The sequence below is a fragment of the Cydia amplana genome, chromosome 1 (assembly GCF_948474715.1).
Source record: "Cydia amplana chromosome 1, ilCydAmpl1.1, whole genome shotgun sequence".
Classification (NCBI taxonomy): Eukaryota; Metazoa; Arthropoda; class Insecta; order Lepidoptera; family Tortricidae; genus Cydia; species Cydia amplana.
In genome coordinates, this window is record NC_086069.1 from 1,567,687 (window position 1) to 1,587,062 (window position 19,376).

Sequence of the window (19,376 nt, forward strand, 5' to 3'; positions counted from 1 at the left end):
AAACCGCAGCAAAAGCCCGAACCAATAAATACAACGTTACAAAAATATATGCATTGTATATCTCTTTATAAAACAACTACAAAATGTGCATCCTATATTATGTAATTATTGTTGCGTTAGCTCAAAACTGACACTGATCTTTTAATAGTATTTCCATGATTGTAACATATAGTTGGTCAAACCAATTTGTCAGTAAATAACAACAACAAAAAACTATACTCATCCTTTTCTCTTGGGTGCTAGTCTGCTAGTACTATAAGACAAAGATAGTATGATTATCTCTATGTTTTAAATGAGACAGTCCTTTGACAAACTATACATATTTTTGAGTAAATAAACACAATTGGGCCATTCCACGAGAATTACACTTATGTAACGCTGTTGCTTTGTATAGCAGCTACCTCGATGAAATCCTTAAAGCTCGAAAATATACTGCCAATTTATTAACCAAGTCATAAAATGTTACCAGACCCAATATCACCTTTCGAGGCATTTTCAGAAGTATTGAATAATGGCGTTACGTAAGCGACATTCTCGTGGAATTCCCCAAATCACGTTTGTATTTTTAAACAAATAAAATAGATCTGTGTCGTTCGCGTCAAACACATTTCATGTTCTCATGAATATTAAAATATTTTCTGTATTTTGAAAATAATTCCATTATTCTGTTCAGACAGTAAAAAAACAGTGTCCATTTCAGCCGTTAAACATCGAATTACAAGACTACAGCTAGCTAATATTAAAATACCGAAAAACTGTTAATAACAAAATACATAAACATTAGTATTTGGTTCACAAACGTTCGGGGACGTCCTAGTTTTGTTACCGTTTCTCTTAGTATTAAATACGACTTAATAATGGGAGAGAATAGTTATTTACATTCATCAAAGGAGGTAAAAGTAAAGAATACCTTAGATTCTTGATACGTGATCGAAATTCTTCTTTATTATACAAATGGACCAGGTTGACATGAAACAAATACAAATAACTCTATCCACCCATATTTTTGCAGTCAGTATAAACAATTTTTCAACCTTTTTCTAATTTTACCCTTCTTCAGTGATTAATTGGGATCAAATCCCACTGACAAAATGACTCAAAAATGTATAACGATATACTGCTAAGCTAAGTTGATAATGTTAGCACCGTATTCAAATAGCGCTATATGTATACGACCATTATACAAGTTAAATTGTTAAATGTTAGTAAAAGATGGAAATTAAAAAAAACAACCACTATTATATATATCAATTAATTACTTCTTAGTTTAAAATTTTATACGTTCCATTGTGTAACGAAAGTTTGTAACAGAAATTGTATGTATAATTATTGCTACACAATAGCAATATTTTTTTTGACGATCATAAGCTTTGATCAATCTGTAATTCGGTAGTTAATATCCGGCATTTTATGATCTAAAATATAGTTGGTCAAGCAAATCAGGTCAGTAGAAAAAGACGGCAAAATTGAAAAATCGCGGGTTAGCAACACTACGTTTGAATTGTTCGAAAATCGCGTGTCATTTATATCTTATTTGTGGAACTATTTTGTTTACATTTCATCCTTGTTCGATGTACATTGCTGCTTTTTGTTCGTTTCTTAGGGATACCATACTTTAGTTTGCTTTACATTGCTACCGACATATCCAGCTTGACAGACTATAGTTTGATTACTCATAGGTAATCTGAAACTCAAGTATCGAAGTGTCATTTAAGTATCGAAATGGCCGTATACATTAACATTACAGCAAAATAACTGTTTAAATTAAAGCCTTAATTTTAAAGCGATATTTGGTGTCCTTTCTCTCAGTAGAAATTTGAAGTATGGCACTAGTAAGATATATAGCACCGCTAAAATAATATATGGAAAAATAACAACAAAAATCAGATGCATTGTAATTATTTTTTTACTCCTCATATTTGAAACAATAAATGCATCCACCAACAAATCATAACTATCTTGTAATAAAGCTTAAGAACAACCTAAAAAAATAAGAATAAATACCTAGACTTAAATAGTCTATGCTTTTAAAAAATGTAAAGAAGTAGAAAAACGAATCTCACCGAACAAAAAAATAAATATTAAATATTGTGATATAAAAATATGTTTTAGATGTTCAGATTATGGAAGGTACAGTCGCCATCAGATATATCGGAACGGCTAAGGCGCTCACAAATATCTGAACACGCCACGCCTCTATTGTCAGGGCGTTAGAGTGCGTTAGATATTGTGAACACCTTGGCCGCTCCGATATATCTGATGGTGACAGCTCTGTTTAGCTAGATATAGTGTACAGTCGGCATCAATAGTAACGTATGAAACAACGAGTCAAAAGTATCTGCTACCCCCGATTATTTTTCCAAATAGAGGTATATCACGACGGTTCGCGTTCACGTATTTGTATTATGCTATATGTTCTACATATAGAGAAGAAACATATCTCTTTTTGTTAAGTTATGAGAGAATGGTAGATACTTTTGACGCGTAGTCTGATTCGCTAATTTTGATATTCACTGACTGGACAGTCATAGATGTGACTCCATAAACCTGAACAAAGGATTTAAGGGCAAACATGACAGCTAGCAATAGTTCGTTTTTTTTATTGAAAAACACTTTTGAAAAATAAGTCACGGCAAATATATGTAACAATTACGAATCATATACGATTATTTTGCTTGCATGAGTAATAGTTACTGATTTTAAAAAGCTTTTTCAATTAAAAGACACGGCAAGATCGCTTAGTCTTTTTCTAATAGGTACTAAAAAAACGAACTATAGAGTTTCATTTATTCCTAATCTACTGTTAAGTCTTAGCATTGCTGTTAATTAAATTAATAATGATCTTTCTCTCATCGTTTATTTAACAGTTAGATTGATTTAAATTGTGTTATGTTAAATCTTATATAAGATTAATTAGTAGTAAATAAGTTTTAATTTCGAACTGATCTTCTGTATAATACCGAGCCTCAACATTGCTAAAATCATGGAGCTATTGCTTTATATTGTACATAGTTAAAGGTTTTCATCAAAATTTAATTGTATCCTTTGTATAACGAAATCTAGCCATATGGATGACTAATTTCGTTACACAAATGAAACAATTTAAACATGTACATAAGGTCAATGCCGCCAAATCCGTCTGCGGTACATTCCCTACACGAACCCTTCTATCAAATAATAGACAAACACGATTGTTAAATTCATCGACAAAGCAACGATTGCTTTTAAGTAGTTTCAGCAGTCAGAATAAAGCAGATGTGCTCTATTCCCTACGGTAAAAAAAAAGAAAACAAAAAAATCCTGCAGACGGACTTGGCTGCATTAACTTGCAAAAATTACCTTAAATCTTAAATGTTCCGATACTCTCCTGGTGTTCCAACCTTGACTTACAGCAAAGACTTAACAGCATCTGAACACAAAACCTTACGTACGTTACAAAATCGCGCACTTTCTGCTCTTTCTGCCGTGTTCGGCCTTGATGTGGACTCTCTCGGCCTCCTGGAACCGGCGGACGAGGCGCACGAGCTCATGGAAGGCCTGGTCGACGTTCATGCGGGCCTTGGCGCTGCACTCGATGTATGGGACTTTGAGCTGGCGGGAGAGGGCTTGGGCCTCCTCTAGTGATACCTGAAAGAGAGACCATTAATTATAGTTGGTCTAGAATCATAAATATACTCTGTCAAAACAACCGTTTGTTGCGGATACCCTCCCCCAATTGAGGGGGGATTTAAATCTTCTCGAGGCAGAGGTGTAGGGTTTGGAGCCGGTGGAGCTTTATTTGACGTTCATGAGCGCATTGTAATATGCCTACTTGAATAAACTATCTTTTATCTTATCTTTATCAACTTTGTCAGTAGAAAAAGGCGCAAAATTCAATTTGCATTTTTCAAATTTGCCGCTCTTTTCTACTAACAAAGTCGGTTTGCCAGTGTATATCTTGTTGCATTTCTCCTTGCACCATTTTTGTAATGTCTCTGCTTAGTCCGATGTTTGCCTGGTAGAGAATGCAGTTAATTCCGCCATATGTATATTGTGCAAACAAGTTATAATGTTATAAATTTCCATACGCCCTTCGGCCCTACCATTCTGTTACCGTCACGACGTCGTCTAAATATGACATCTATGAAAAATGGTACCTACTAAATTGAATGTAAATAAAAATCTGGGGAGATTTTATTTTCCTAAGATTAGTATCAAAAGAGCTCTTGACTGTAAATAGAAATAACGTAAAATATCCATAAAAGGGTTGTGTACAACTTTAATATTATTTTCTCTAAGAACATAGCAAAAATACAACTTTATTACAGCAATTTTGTGTTAGGTCACATTCTCACATTAATCGTATTCGTGACATCTACATTTACGACTCATAAAACATTTACGGCACCTCCAGCATTCTCGAGACGTTCTAAACATAAATACACAACAAAATTAATATTTAACTCTGCTGCTTCGGGCTACGGTTTACATTTGTTTGTTTATAAAACGATGTCATAAAATGTAGTCAATTGGCCACAAAACATGTCTAACTTGGAAATAAAATTCTAAGCTTCACTGGAAATTAGGACTCTATTATTCGAAGCAATTTGTATGTAGGTTTTTTACCTAAGAAACTTTAGTACTAAGAACTAAGAGGTATAGCAAGGGTCACCAATTAGTTTCTTCAGGGATCCGGTTCTTAAAATAAAATGGCTATCGCGGTCCGTTTCTCCTAGAGTTTATTAAATAAGCAAAAAAATAATAATAGGTCGACGGTCCGGATCCGGACCGCGGTCCGCGATTTGGTGACCCCTGAGGTATAGTTTCAATATCTAACCAATTGCCAAAGGGCTTAAACGACTCTCCCAATGTATATTAGACAATGGCAGGGCAGGCCTAAGATGAGTCATACTGCGTCATATCGGGGAACACATGACGTATAGGACAAAACTTGAAGGAAAACAAATACATTATTCACCCATATGTTCATGTTTCGATGACCTACTCGGCAAGCCAAACAATTACGTATTACATTATTCGGGGATTCCCTGGTTAAAGTAAGGGATTTGATACCCATTTATAAGTTTTATAACTTAATGGGTATTTATTTAGTGCTAGGACTATCTAAATTTGAAATTGAAATTGCAGCCGGCAGTTTTGACGGTTGTGCCTACTTTGCGATGTTTATACAATCCTTACCACCATATTTTAGCTCTTTCCCCTTTGCTATATGCAAGGATTAATTTTAATTTTTTAGAACATAAGTAATAAAGGCTATAATTGAACCTATAATTCCACCAAAAATGGTGGAATAATTACCTAGTAACAGCCAAAAATTAGTCTTTATGTGTTCATATTTAATTGATACCTGTATGTAACGAAATAATAGCTCGATTAATTTTCGGTACACAAAGGCACCAAAAAATTTTTGACGAACTAGTCCACAATGACGTAACTTTTTTCATCAAAAGTCCATAGCAATATTAAACTTTTTATTAAAGGGTGCTTAGTTTCTTACCACTCTCTGCGCCTCCAAATCAGCTTTATTCCCCACCATGAGCATGGGGAACTCGTCCCGGTCCTTGACCCGGAGGATCTGCTTGTGGAACTTGTAGAGCTCGTCGAAGCTGGAGTGTTCGGCCACTGAGAACACGAGGAGGAACCCCTCGCCCGAGCGCATGTATTGTTCGCGCATGGCGGAGAACTCCTCCTGACCCGCCGTGTCCAGAACTATAATCAAAGTTATCAATTTTATTGACCGAGTGAGCGGGAAGCGTCGTGTTTCGTCTGCCCGACTATTCTCCTCTGCAGGTCTTTTTTCTCAAACGATTCTCGTGAAATTTTGTGACTAGCTAGGTACTGTTTATGGTATAGTATAGACTATAGCATAAACCATATCGTAACTAGCTTAGTTATGTTATATATATAGATACTAATAGAGAACAGCGTAACTAAACCATTGAAGATAGAAATTAGAAGTAGTAAAAATCTTTAAGAGCGCTCCAACAAGAAAAGTCAAAATAATGCAAAATTGATGATATTCCTCGATGACATTCAGTACTTTAGGGTCATTATTAGAAACAATGAGTACTTGTTACGGTAAAAGCGTCTTCTTATCTTTAGGAATTACTTTTTAAATATTGGAAAAAGGGCTTATTAAATTAGTAATGATTTTTTTTCTGATGGTTGTTTCCGAAAAACCACGTGAAGCACTAAATTGTGAGCTCGTATTTGTAAATGTTGAGAAGTTTACTCTCGTAAAGCTGGCTATTTTGTATTACTAATACCCTGTACATTAGGAATTACTTTTGACATTTTTCCTAAATACCTTTGAGAAAGAGAAAATCGAAGAAAAACAAACTCAATTTTCTCTCCGAAACAAGTGTCAATTCCTACGAAATTCTACTTAATATCGAAGTCATTTTCATACTCAAGCAATCTACAGCGTTTGCTTATACTGATGGTATACATTAGTGTTTATGAAATTCTACTATAATTTTTTGGCAATTTTTTGAAAACGACTCTAATATTACCGATGACGCGCGGTCGTGAGCTCAGTGCCGCGGCAGAGCTTGTAGAGGTAGGACGTGTGTCGGTCGGCTCCGCACGTTTTCAACGGCGACGACGAGGTTTTTTATCATTGTGTGCGGCAGGCGCCGTGTAAAATGCTATACTGTGTGCGTGACAGTGCGTGTATACGGCGACTGAGAAACTTTGATCCTAGTACTGTGTATTTGGTTTTATAGTATAGTATGTAACTACCGGACAGCATTAAAGATATTTGAAATGATCTGATATTTTATAGGTAATTAAAAAAGCGGCCAAGTGCGAGTCGGACTCGCCCATGAAGGGTTCCGTATTTAGGCGATTTAAGACGTATAAAAAAAACTACTTACAACTTACTAGATCTCGTTCAAACCAATTTTCGGTGAAAGTTTGCATGGTAATTACATCATATATTTTTTTTAGTTTTATCATTCTCTTATTTTAGAAGTTACATGGCATGGGGGGGGGGGGGGGACACACATTTTACCACTTTGGAAGTGTCTCTCGCGCAAACTATTCAGTTTAGAAAAAAATGATATTAGAAACCTCAATATCATTTTTGAAGACCTATCCATAGATACCCCACACGTATGGGTTTGATGAAAAAAACATTTTTGAGTTTCAGTTCGAAGTATGGGGAACCCCAAAAATTTATTGTTTTTTTTTTCTATTTTTGTGTGAAAATCTTAATGCGGTTCACAGAATACATCTACTTACCAAGTTTCAACAGTATAGTTCTTATAGTTTCGGAGAAAAGTGGTTGTGACATACGGACGGACAGACAGACGGACAGACGGACAGACAGACAGACAGACAGACATGACGAATCTATAAGAGTTCCGTTTTTTGCCATTTGGGTACGGAACCCTAAAAATGGCTGAATACAAATGCTTTTGATGACATGTCAGAATCAGAATATATAGGTCTGATGATGGAGCTGGGAGGTCGTCACCGGTACCAATCAACCATGCAACTAAACCACTTCGTGTTTCGGCTCGTTTGATTCGTCTCAACAAGATCTTTGACACAAGATAGGACTCAGGGTCTGATGATGGAGCTGGAAGGTGGTCACCGGTACCAGTCAACCACGCAACTAAACCACTTCGTGTTTGGGCTCGTTTGATTCGTCTCAACAAGATCTTTGACACAAGATAGGACTCAGGGTCTGATGATGGAGCTGGAAGGTGGTCACCGGTACCAGTCAACCACGCAACTAAACCACTTCGTGTTTGGGCTCGTTTGATTCCTCTCAACGAGATCTTTGACACAAGATAGAACTCAGGGTCTGATGATGAAGCTGGAAGGTGGTCAACGGTACCAGTCAACCATGCAACTAAACCACTTCGTGTTTCGGCTCGTTTGATTCGTCTCAACAAGATCTTTGACACAAGATAGGACTCAGGGTCTGATGATGGAGCTGGAAGGTGGTCACCGGTACCAGTCAACCACGCAACTAAACCACTTCGTGTTTGGGCTCGTTTGATTCCTCTCAACGAGATCTTTGACACAAGATAGAACTCAGGGTCTGATGATGAAGCTGGAAGGTGGTCAACGGTACCAGTCAACCATGCAACTAAGCCACTTCGTGTTTCGGCTCGTTTGATTCGTCTCAACAAGATCTTTGTCACAAGATAGGACTCAGGGTCTGATGATGGAGCTGGAAGGTGGTCAATGGTACCAGTCAACCATGCAACTAAACCACTTCGTGTTTCGGCTCGTTTGATTCGTCTCAACAAGATCTTTGACACAAGATAGTACTGAGGGTCTGATGATGGAGCTGGAAGGTTGGCACCGGTACCAGTCAACCACGCAACTAAACCACTTCGTGTTTGGGGTCGTTTTATTCCTCTCAACGAGATCTTTGACACAAGATAGAACTCAGGGTCTGACGATGAAGCTGGAACGTGGTCAACGGTACCAGTCAACCATGCACCTAAACCACTTCGTGTTTGGGCTCGTTTGATTCGTCTCAACAAGATCTTTGACACAAGATATTACTGAGGGTCTGATGATGGAGCTGGACGGTGGTCACCAGTACCAGTCAACCATGCAACTAAACCACTTCGTGTTTGGGCTCGTTTGATTCCTCTCAACGAGATCTTTGACACAAGATAGTACTGAGGGTCTGATGATGGAGCTGGAAGGTGGTCAACGGTACCAGTCAACCATGCAACTAAACCACTTCGTGTTTCGGCTCGTTTGATTCCTCTCAACGAGATCTTTGTCACAAGATAGGACTCAGGGTCTGATGATGGAGCTGGACGGTGGTCACCAGTACCAGTCAACCATGCAACTAAACCACTTCGTGTTTGGGCTCGTTTGATTTGTCTCAACAAGATCTTGGACACTAGGTGATACTCAGGGTCTGATGTGCAGCTGGAAGGTTGTCATCCCAGACACGAAGTGGTTTAGTTGCATGGTTGACTGGTACCGGTGACCACCATTCAGCTCCATCATCAGACCCTGAGTATCACCTAGTGTCCAAGATCTTGTTGAGACGAATCAAACGAGCATAAACACGAAGTGGTTTAGTTTCATGGTTGACAGGTACCGGTGACCACCTTCCAGCTCCATCATCAGACCCTGAGTATCACCTAGTGTCCAAGATCTTGTTGAGACGAATCAAACGAGCATAAACACGAAGTGGTTTAGTTTCATGGTTGACAGGTACCGGTGACCACCTTCCAGCTCCATCATCAGACCCTGAGTATCACCTAGTGTCAAAGATCTTGTTGAGACGAATCAAACGAGCTCAAACACGAAGTGGTTTAGTTGCATGGTTGACTGGTACCGGTGACCACCTTCCAGCTTCATCATCAGACCCTGAGTCCTATCTTGTGTCAAAGATCTTGTTGAGACGAATCAAACGAGCCCAAACACGAAGTGGTTTAGTTTCATAAGTTTACTGGTACCGGTGACCACCTTCCAGCTCCATCATTAGACCCTGAATATCACCTAGTGTCCAAGATCTTGTTGAAATGAATGAAACGGGCCCAAACACGAAGTGGTTTAGTTGCATGGTTGAATGGTACCGGTGACCACCTTCCAGCTCCATCATCAGACCCTGAGTATCACCTAGTGCCAAAGATCTTGTTGAGACGAATCAAACGAGCTCAAACACGAAGTGGTTTAATTGCATAGTTGACTGGTACCAGTGGCCACCTTCCAGCTCCATTATCAGACCCTGAGTGTCACCTAGTGCCAAAGATCTTGTTGAGACGAATCAAACGAGCCTAATCATGTTACTACATGGTTGATTGGTATCCGTGACCACCTTCATCATCATCATCAGGCTTCATCATCAGATGCTTAGTATCAGCTCGTTTCTAAACTTAAGATACAAATTAAAGGTTTTATTATATAGCTAAAATAGTTTCACTATACAACCTATACCATATGCAATGACGGAAAATGAAAATAAGCGAGTACCTAAGTAAGTACGTATAATTTCTTTCTAGTAATAATGACCTACATAAGTATGTATATTTGCACTGGATTTAGTATTTTCGTACCAAATAACATTTTTAGGACTTTGATATTAAAGTACAGTTAGTGTTGTTATGATTGATTTCAATGTGCTTCACGATCGGATCAAAAATGTTTAATCCATCATTGTAGTGCGACCGAGGGAAAATGCGGTGGAAGGGTTCGGCGACCTGAGATCGCGGGGCCTGCCGCAGCGCGTAAAATACCTAAACTCGCTCATCCCCGAAATGTAATAGCACTCTTAACTACTTGATGGACAAAGTTAATGGTGGAGGCTACTTTAGAATACACAATGTCACAGAAAAATCTATTTATTCAAGTAAGATAACAATCAAGGAGCATTTTGTTATCAGTTATAATGTCATCTCAACATCTCAACTAATATAACCCGATACCTTATCATTATCAACTGTCTGAGATAACATCTATAAATACTCTTATTCAATTGGACATCTCACTGTTTTATGAGCTCCAGTTATATCATACAATACTATGTCAGATTCAGATTATGGATGGTATTTTTGAAGTGAAAACTTCTTTATCGGCGCTGGGCACTTTTTGAGGTGGGGAATAAATGATAAACTCGAGACAGCGTAAGGCGATCACGTGACCGTAAGGGGCGTAAGGCGATCACGTGACCGTAAGCCCCGCTCATACTTTAGATGGCATTTAAATCAATAAAGAAAAACGCAATGTTATTTGACATTTATGTTGCAGACTCCTTTCAAGACTCTTTACCTATGTTCAAATAATTTGACGTTGTCATGGCAGTATGTAAATAATCATGTCAATGAAAAAGTGTGATCTTATTAGAGAATGATAATAATATATAACAAATAAATAGAATACCTCCGCTAAACGTATGTATCGTGTTACCGGGCGTCGGTAACATAGTGAGGTGTGTTTTCACTTCTATCGGCACTCCCGGAGTGCAACCATTGTTGCTTGTTTTTTTATTGACTAGGCCTTACAGTAAGCTCTATAAGGCCTCTGTTGTGGGTACAAACCCCATGATTCAAAGACCCAGAACAAATATCCGTGCTCATCACACAAATAAATGCCGTCACCAGGATTCGAACCCAGGACCATTAGCTTCATAGGCAGAGTCATGGCCAGACGGGTCGTCAAATATAATAATTACAAATAATAAATTATGAGTTTGATGAGTTCAGTCATAAGTAGTATTAAATCATTAGTTTATAAATGAAATAGTGCATTTCAATGTGTTCCATAATACATACTTATAATAATATTATAATTAATAAGTTGACTGAATTATTGTTAAATGGGATAATAAAGGGATAATAATCTAATACCTTTAAACGAGCAATTCTTGTTTATTTATATATTTATTTATTTATTTATATATATATTTCGGGGATCTCGGAAACGGCTCTAACGATTGCGATGAAATTTGCTATATGGGAGTTTTCAGGGGCGAAAAATCGATCTAGCTAGGTCTTATCTCTAGGAAAACGCGCATTTCCGGGTTATTATATATTTTCCGAGCAAAGCTCGGTCACCCAGATATTAAAGGGATAACTTGAGAAGGATTTTTAAATTTTTACAAGGTTTTACTTGTGTTAACCCTTAAATGCATAGTGATGCATTTATACACACAACATAAACATCAAATGTTATGCATTATTAAACAGATTCTATTTGTTCTTGTATATTATTTCAATAGTAAGACTAATAAATTTTTTTTAATTCATAAAAATTACATTTGTTTATAGACGAAATGTCGGAAAATTTGGAAAAACCTGGAAGTTGATGATTTTTAGTATGTGATTTTGGGCAGATTTTTCAGGGTTTGTAATTATTTTATATTTACAAACTTTATCATAGGAACATCATAAATAGTGTACCTTTCTGATGGCAGTTAAGATTTTTCCTATACCCTTTACAAATACCTATATATTTCCAAAAATATGATTTAGCCTATGCAACTTTTAACACTGATTTCGCAGTGAAAATCGATGATATAATTTTTTTTACTATTTTTCCTAGAAACGGCAAACAATTATGTGATACATATATTAATTTCGGCCAAAAAGAAAAAATCATGCATTTAAGGGTTAACTTTATCAATTTTAAAATACAACAGATGTCACCATAGACATACATGTTACAAAATATTATACCTATTCTGTAATGATAGGTACAAATTCGAATAAGGAAACTTAGCCATAAAAAGTACTTGGGTTCTGCCCACAAAATAACTGCATACATTGACAACAGCCATGACACACTGCCGTGTGCCGCCCAAACATATATCGTCAGGCCAATGATCCAAAAACAATAAAAAGTATACTTATTCTACTCACTGTCCAATTTCGCGGGAATATCGTCTATCACGCATTGCTTCGTGTAGCTGTCTTCAATCGTGGGGTCGTAGTCGGTCACGAAATAGCTCTAGAAAAAAAAACAGGGCACTTTTTAAGACCACTTGTAATAGTGGGCGGCGTCTTTGAGATTGGACCTTGACACACACTTTGTGTCATAACTGAAGGAATTGGAGCAAAATCAGGACTCTCAGCGGCTTAAACCAAGCTTCATGAGTCAAAGTTGCAATGTAGATTCTAAGAATAGTAAATATCTTGTTTGGAGACCTTGATTAACCTATTACGGGTTTTACCTGGATAAATTGTATAGTGATAGCACTTTTTCCAACACCACCACCCCCCACGACGACTAGTTTATACGTCTGCGCTTGATTAGGTCTATCTCCTGGCCGAGACATTGTGTAAAATTATTAAAAAACAAGTATTTTAACACAAATATGGTCCGATTGATCCTTCGCTGACGGTCACGGATGACACAAGCGACGGAATTTGCACGGCACTACTTGACTTGACAGACAGATTGTTCGGATCATAAAGAACTGTGTAATAACTATTTGAGATAAATATAAACGCGACCAACTTTAGAAAGTACTGAAATATTCTGACAGTTGGCAGCGAAAAGAATGACAATCTAGCATATTTAATCTGTGGCTATTATTGTTGTCATTTTATGATTCCATTGCTGGGTGCATAATTATTATGAAAATTGAGCAAAAATCATTCTAAATCATGATTAAAATAGCAGCATTAAACGATGAGTCTGAGGAAGAAAGTGGATCAGAAGAAGAAGTCACAAAAGAAGCCCTAGAACAAATAGCATTGCAACAATACGCAAAGGCTCTCGAGTTACAAAGAAAAGGCAATTTGAAGGACGCTACCCAACTACTCAAGGATCTCCTGGACACGGAGCTACTATATGATGTTAAGAAACCAGCACAAGGTGAGAAAATATCAGGTCCCTTGCTTAATTTAAAGTATTTATGTTATAAAAATCTTGCAACAATCTTGAGTAGTTCGGATGTAGACGCCGCCATTGATTGTTATTGTGCGGCCTCGGAACTTGACGATACAGACGTTACATTGTGGCACCGTCTTGGGCAACTGTGTATGCGTGGGAAGCGATACGAACTGGCCCTCCATGCTTTCCAACGCGGCGCCGACCGCAATCCACGCCACTGGCCTTGCCTCGACAAAATTGTTACTCTTCTGATGGGCCTCGACTTTCATGAAGAATGTATATCAGCTATCTATGATGCCCTACAACTGGACCCGGGCTATCTCAGGGGTTTAGCCTACAGAAAACACATATTCACTACCTACCCATACATAAAAGATTTTATGGAATATCTTAACCCTATGTACAAATGGAATGAAAAAGATGATGACCCAATAGATGAAGATGAAGCGAAGAAACTCTTAAAGGAAGCAGAGGAGATACATGAGATATTCATAGAGCAGCAAAGAAAACAGAAGCACAAATATGTATTACCCCACTTAAAATTGCAAAAGCCAATTAATAATTTAACATGGAAATCAGTTGGAGAATCTCTGATTCACATGCATCAATATATCTCAGACAATTTCTACAGTCATGCCTGTTTTATAGATGTTATATTTAAAAAAGAAGATAAACAGGAACCTATGGAAGTATGTGAGGAACCAAAGAAAGATGAAGCTCCTGACAAATCTGAGGAAAATGCAGAAAGCGATAAAAACAATGAGATTGTGTCTGAGAATGACAATGAAATGTCAGATAAAGACAAGGCTGCTACTGATACAGAGAAAGTTGAGAGTGACATAGAGAATGCTGCTACAGATCCGCCTACTGAAACACAGCCTGAAGCTAAAACTCAGAAGAAACAGCCTGTGAGAAGACGAGGGAGTGCTCTTAGCTTCTTGCAACAATGGGAGTGGTGCGCGCGTACTAAACGGCGCTCTGGCAGAAAGAAGACAACCAACAAAGTGGACAAACTCAGTGATAATATCTATGATACATTAAGAAGAATGGTGCCACCCTGCCTGACTTCTGACAATACTGAGAAAAAAGAAACAAGGGACCCTTCTCCAGATGTTACAGACCTAGACAAGCTGTGTGATGAAAAAAATCAGCCTGAGAAAAAAGACAGTGATTATTTTGGCACTGAGATTGAAAATAATGATGTGCAACAATTCATTAACAAGTACCTTGAGAATAAGAAAGATATAATTGATATTTTAAATGACTTTCTACAGATTTTAGCAGGACAATGGAAAGTAAAATGGCCTGAAGGTCTTTCAACTATATTTGTTGAATGTAATAAATGCTACAACAATCATATTGATGTGCCAGCTTGTACTGGAGATAACCATGATGACTTGAGACACTATACTGCAGTTAATATCTTGGTTGAGGAATTTCTAGTTAATGAAAAGTTGAATATAAATGACAGTAAAGACACACATGCTCTAGATGTGATTGAGTCTATCGGCATGATTCTTACTATGAATCCACATATTTTTTCAGGAATTGATTGTCTGGAATACATGTTGCGCTATCTTTGGGTCAGAGTGCATATTAATTTATTGAATAAGTGTGATGAATTAGCTTTGGATGCATTGTATCAACTATCCTTTGAATTTGAAGCAATGGGGGAAAGCAGTGAGAAATATAGTCTTCAAATTATCAACTTTACCTTTAAACCAATCATGAACAATGATGAAACAGCAGAATATATAAAATTTTTAGAAAGAAATAAAAAACTATCAACAGTTATGGAGTTATATGACCAAGGTCACTATGAAGAAGTATTGTCGATTATCATAGATTCATTTGAACATTGCAAGACTATAGCAAGGAAACAAGAAGAAGAGATGTCTTTAGATTTTGCTGTGCAACTATCTCTTATTTTGGACACATACTGGGCACTAGAAAAAGTAAATGATTGTTTTAAATGGTCTTTAACATGCTTACATGAGGCCTTAAAACACTATTTTCGGTATACATCAGGTTCAGAAGACTATAATAAGTGGACCCTTGCTGTAGTCAAAATACTCTGCTGTATGGAGCATATTCTGACTACAGAGGGATTGGTATGCCTAGATACAGTCAGTCAGAAAGAGATAAGTCAAGGATTCGAAGACCTTATCAGAATAATTGGGCATCAGGTTGAAACCAATGCAACAGAGATGCCTTTTGGAACAATCATTCCTTGGATTATACTGCATTATATTTTACAAAGAGAAGAAGATCAGGGACGAGTAGCAGTGCCCAATGATGGTGATAAAAATGATGATGATGTTCCAAATCCTTTAATGGTATTATTTATTGCACATCAACAACTTGGCGACAGAGGCTGGTGCTGCAGTTCGGATAGGAAACTGCTGTACTTTATTTTAGATACAGTGGTACCGCGAATACGATCACCAGCTTTAGCAAAATCAGCAGAACAACTATTGCAGTACATGGAACAATGTGTCTTTTGCTTATTCGGCCATCCAAGTAGAAAGAGTAAGATTAAATATTTGGCAGACCATAACGTAACCCCACATTCATTAGATTGGCATAGAGCTCAGCAACTTTACGAAATATTTAGGCCTCCCACACTTCCCGAACTCGAGGGTAAGGTTTCAGCCATAACAGCTGACACAGAGCAACTCTTCCATCGTATATTGGCACTGCTGCCTTCAGAGTGCGATCCACATAAGTACGTCCCCGAAATCGAAAAATACATAAAAGGCGTTGAAACGAAACTGCCAACCGTACCCTCTCTCTTACCGTACAAGATGAAAGATATTTACTTTTTGTTGGGTGACCATTACTTTAAACGAGAAGAAGCCAAAATGGCAGTTAAGTTCAACATACTCGACGTTATAGTCAATAACGACCGTTTGGAGTCTTGGGCGCAAATAGCTCTGGCAAAAGCCATGAACTTGGAAAGGCTATTAAACTCCTGTAAGAATCTGAACAATGAAAAGGAATTTTTGAATCCAGCGCGATCGACGATAAGATGCTTCAAGCGTTCTTTGCAATTAGACCCCGAACATTGCAACTTGTGGATTGAATACGGAATGTTCGTATACATTATCCATTCATTTTGCTCTCGTGCTTTGAAACAAGCCAGCGAGTCTCTGAGCATGGATGATTTTGCGTCTCTTGAAAAGCAAAAAGAAGACATGTTGGACACTACGCAAAAATGTTTTACTACTGTAGATGATCTCAATAGTGCCACTAACGAGGATAAATCGGATGAGGATTCATGGCTTTACTTTTATATGTTGGGTAAAGTAGCCGAAAAACGGAACAAACCACCGGCTGTCTATTTGGATTATTATTCGAAAGCTGTAACAATGCTACAAAAGACGGATGCTATATACCCTCTCAAAATCAACTATAATGCGCCCGTGCATCTCTGCATTGAAGTTTTAGAATTGCACTACAGAATACACGCCTCAATTTTAAAATATATCGAACAACACGAGAACAAACCCATTCCGTCTTCAGTTGGAAAAGTATTTCAGGCATGTATAGACGAATGGAGGAAGGGACCGTTCTCAAGAAAATCTGCAAAGGATCGAGAGGATGCGGCTAAAGAATCAGAAAAAGCTGAAGCAAAACAAAACGAACCGGTTCTTGCGGCTAATATACTCAAACGTTCTGTAAGTGACGCGGGCGAAGAAGATAACCTGGAAGCAAAACGGCTTAAGTTAGAGGCTGCGGCGGCAAAAGTTAGACGTTCTGCTTCTTATGATACTGAAAGACTTAATGCTAGTAAAGAACTTACCCCAACTCAAAATGCTGAAACAACATCGAATGTAGCGACTGAAACAACAAAAACTGTTGAAGAAGATGTGCAAATGACAGAGAAAAAAGATGAATCGGTTAATATAACTTCAGAACAGGAGAAAGTATCCGAGGTTCAGAAACCTCAAGACAAATCAGAAGTACCACCGGTAGTAGAACATACAGAAGAAGAAAAAGAAAAAGTAGACCCTGACAAGAAGGAAGAAACTAGTAGTTCATCATCTTCGTCGTCTGATTCCAGCTCAAGTGACTCCACGTCAGATAGCAGTAGCAGTAATTCAAGTAGAGATAGTGAATCATCTAGTAAATCTGCCAATGAGTCGAAGCCGCTAACAGAAGAAGAAACTATGAAAATCATTAATGCATGCTTATACGCACTAGAAGACTGCGCGAGCAGATTTCCTCCGCACTATAAAGCAATTTATCGATTGGCGCATTATCATTTCTATTTTAAGAAAGGGAAAAATATTGAGAGATGTCGAGATCTAATGCTATCTACTTTTACGTCGAGCTTTGGTTTATCGATCGGAGGGCTGTTTAGTGAGAGGAGAATGACGAATTTCTTCAACAATATTTGGAAGATTCCAGTGATAGAAGTTGAGAGAGCTGGGGGTTTCGCGTTCCATATGAACCGGTGTGTCCTGCTCACGATGGAAATATTAAAAGAGATAGACGACCATAAAACATTACTTGACTTGAGCTTGCAACTGCAGAGGATCCCTGAACCGGACAAAAGGTACTTGCGTGATACTGATAGGGAAGAACTAGCACAGCAAGCGTTCTCTCTGTCGGTACAATCTTTGAAAGGACAAGTTCTCAAGTTCAGTCAGCAGCCAGACTTGAAGAGCAACGACATCGAACAGCAGGCGCTGAAAAGCCTCATGCTCGACATTTACAGATCCTACCAAAGAACGCAGAAACAGTCAAATTCCAAGCAGTTCGTCAATTTAATCATTGACGCTTACAAACTTATCACGACAATTCCTATTACAGAAAACACTAATCTCGTAGACGTCAGTCTTAAATATTGCCAATCTATCGCTCGTTCGTCGTTGAAACAGTTGAACAACCTTGATAATTTAGAGAAAACTCAGAACGCACAGAAGAAGCAAGCAGCTAAGATGGCAGCTGCTGCCGAAACATCAAAGGCGAAAGAAGCGACTAATCAAAGTAGATCAGAGCCAAAAGTTACGACGTCTGTGTCGATGCCGCTACCAGCGGCGGGGAGTGGGCTTCCGAAGATGTCACAACACGAGATGGCAGCAGCCTTCCAAAATTATTTGCCCATGTTGAACGATCCAATGCTCTCCCAACAAACAGCGGCTGCACTATCCCTCTCTTACTTAAGCAACGCCTTAGCGGGCTACACTACCCTGCAAAACACTTTGCAGAACTCCCTCCAAAATTCGCTGCAGAATTCCTTCCAAGCCGAATTCTACCGACAGTTCCTCGGGCAGAGCTTTTCTCCGTACAATGTGCCACCGCCCGTTAAGAAACAAAAACGTGGTCCAAAACCCAAACCGAATCCATTGAGTAATCCTTTGAAGACTTCTCACACTTCAAAATCTCTTAGTGTCTTCACGACTTCGTTATCCAAATCAGTCAGTACGAATACAACTAGCAGTATACCGAAACCTGTCAGCAGCTTGCATAAGCCTACACCCAGTAATTTGCCAAAATCATCAAGCAATCTGCAGAAGTCAACGTCAGCTCCGTTAGCTCCAAGCATGGGGACGGTATTGGCCAGTCTTCCAGCATCGATGACTGCTGGATTAAGCAACTACAATCCGCCCCCTATTTCCTCGCACTCTGTGCCCACACAAGCGCACATGTCTACGGCGTCTACTGTAAATACGGCAATTCACGCAAAGCCACCACAACCTCACCAGCAGGTCAGTCCAGGAAAAACTCTACAGGAGAAACTAGCGGAACGTCAGAAAAATATGCCCGCAATGAGTAAATCTACCCAAAACGTTAGCTCCCAGGAAATTAATGCTTCAATAAGTAGATTGCCGTCATCTTTAACGATTACTAAGACTGGGGTGTCAAAGCAGGCGCCACAGACAGTTATACAAGGCAAAAAGCCAGAGGCTAAGAAGTCACTTTCATTTAATGAGACAGAAACTCGACCTAAACCTACTATATCCTCAGATGAAGTTATCGTGTTGGATGATGATTGAGATTGTGCTTATTTTATTAGTCTTAAGTACCTATTTATCGAATGTAACCCCAAGTACTGC

The 19,376-nt window shown here is 38.3% G+C and overlaps 2 protein-coding genes across 2 annotated transcripts; one reads left to right on the top strand and one right to left on the bottom strand.

Moving 5' to 3' along the window:
* Positions 1–3,373: 3,373 nt before the first annotated feature.
* On the bottom strand, positions 3,374–12,858 carry LOC134652518 (ras-like protein 2). The gene is made up of 4 exons (XM_063507718.1): positions 12,650–12,858; positions 12,339–12,426; positions 5,498–5,709; positions 3,374–3,627 (listed from the first exon to the last, which is right to left on the bottom strand). Exons 1-4 carry the CDS (start codon positions 12,752–12,754, stop codon positions 3,433–3,435), a joined length of 600 nt encoding a protein of 199 aa, XP_063363788.1. The 5' UTR covers positions 12,755–12,858; the 3' UTR covers positions 3,374–3,432.
* A 197-nt stretch (positions 12,859–13,055) lies between these two features.
* LOC134654693 (calcineurin-binding protein cabin-1-like) lies at positions 13,056–19,357 on the top strand. The gene has a single exon (XM_063510195.1). It carries the CDS (start codon positions 13,086–13,088, stop codon positions 19,314–19,316), a length of 6,231 nt encoding a protein of 2,076 aa, XP_063366265.1. The 5' UTR covers positions 13,056–13,085; the 3' UTR covers positions 19,317–19,357.
* Positions 19,358–19,376: the final 19 nt, after the last annotated feature.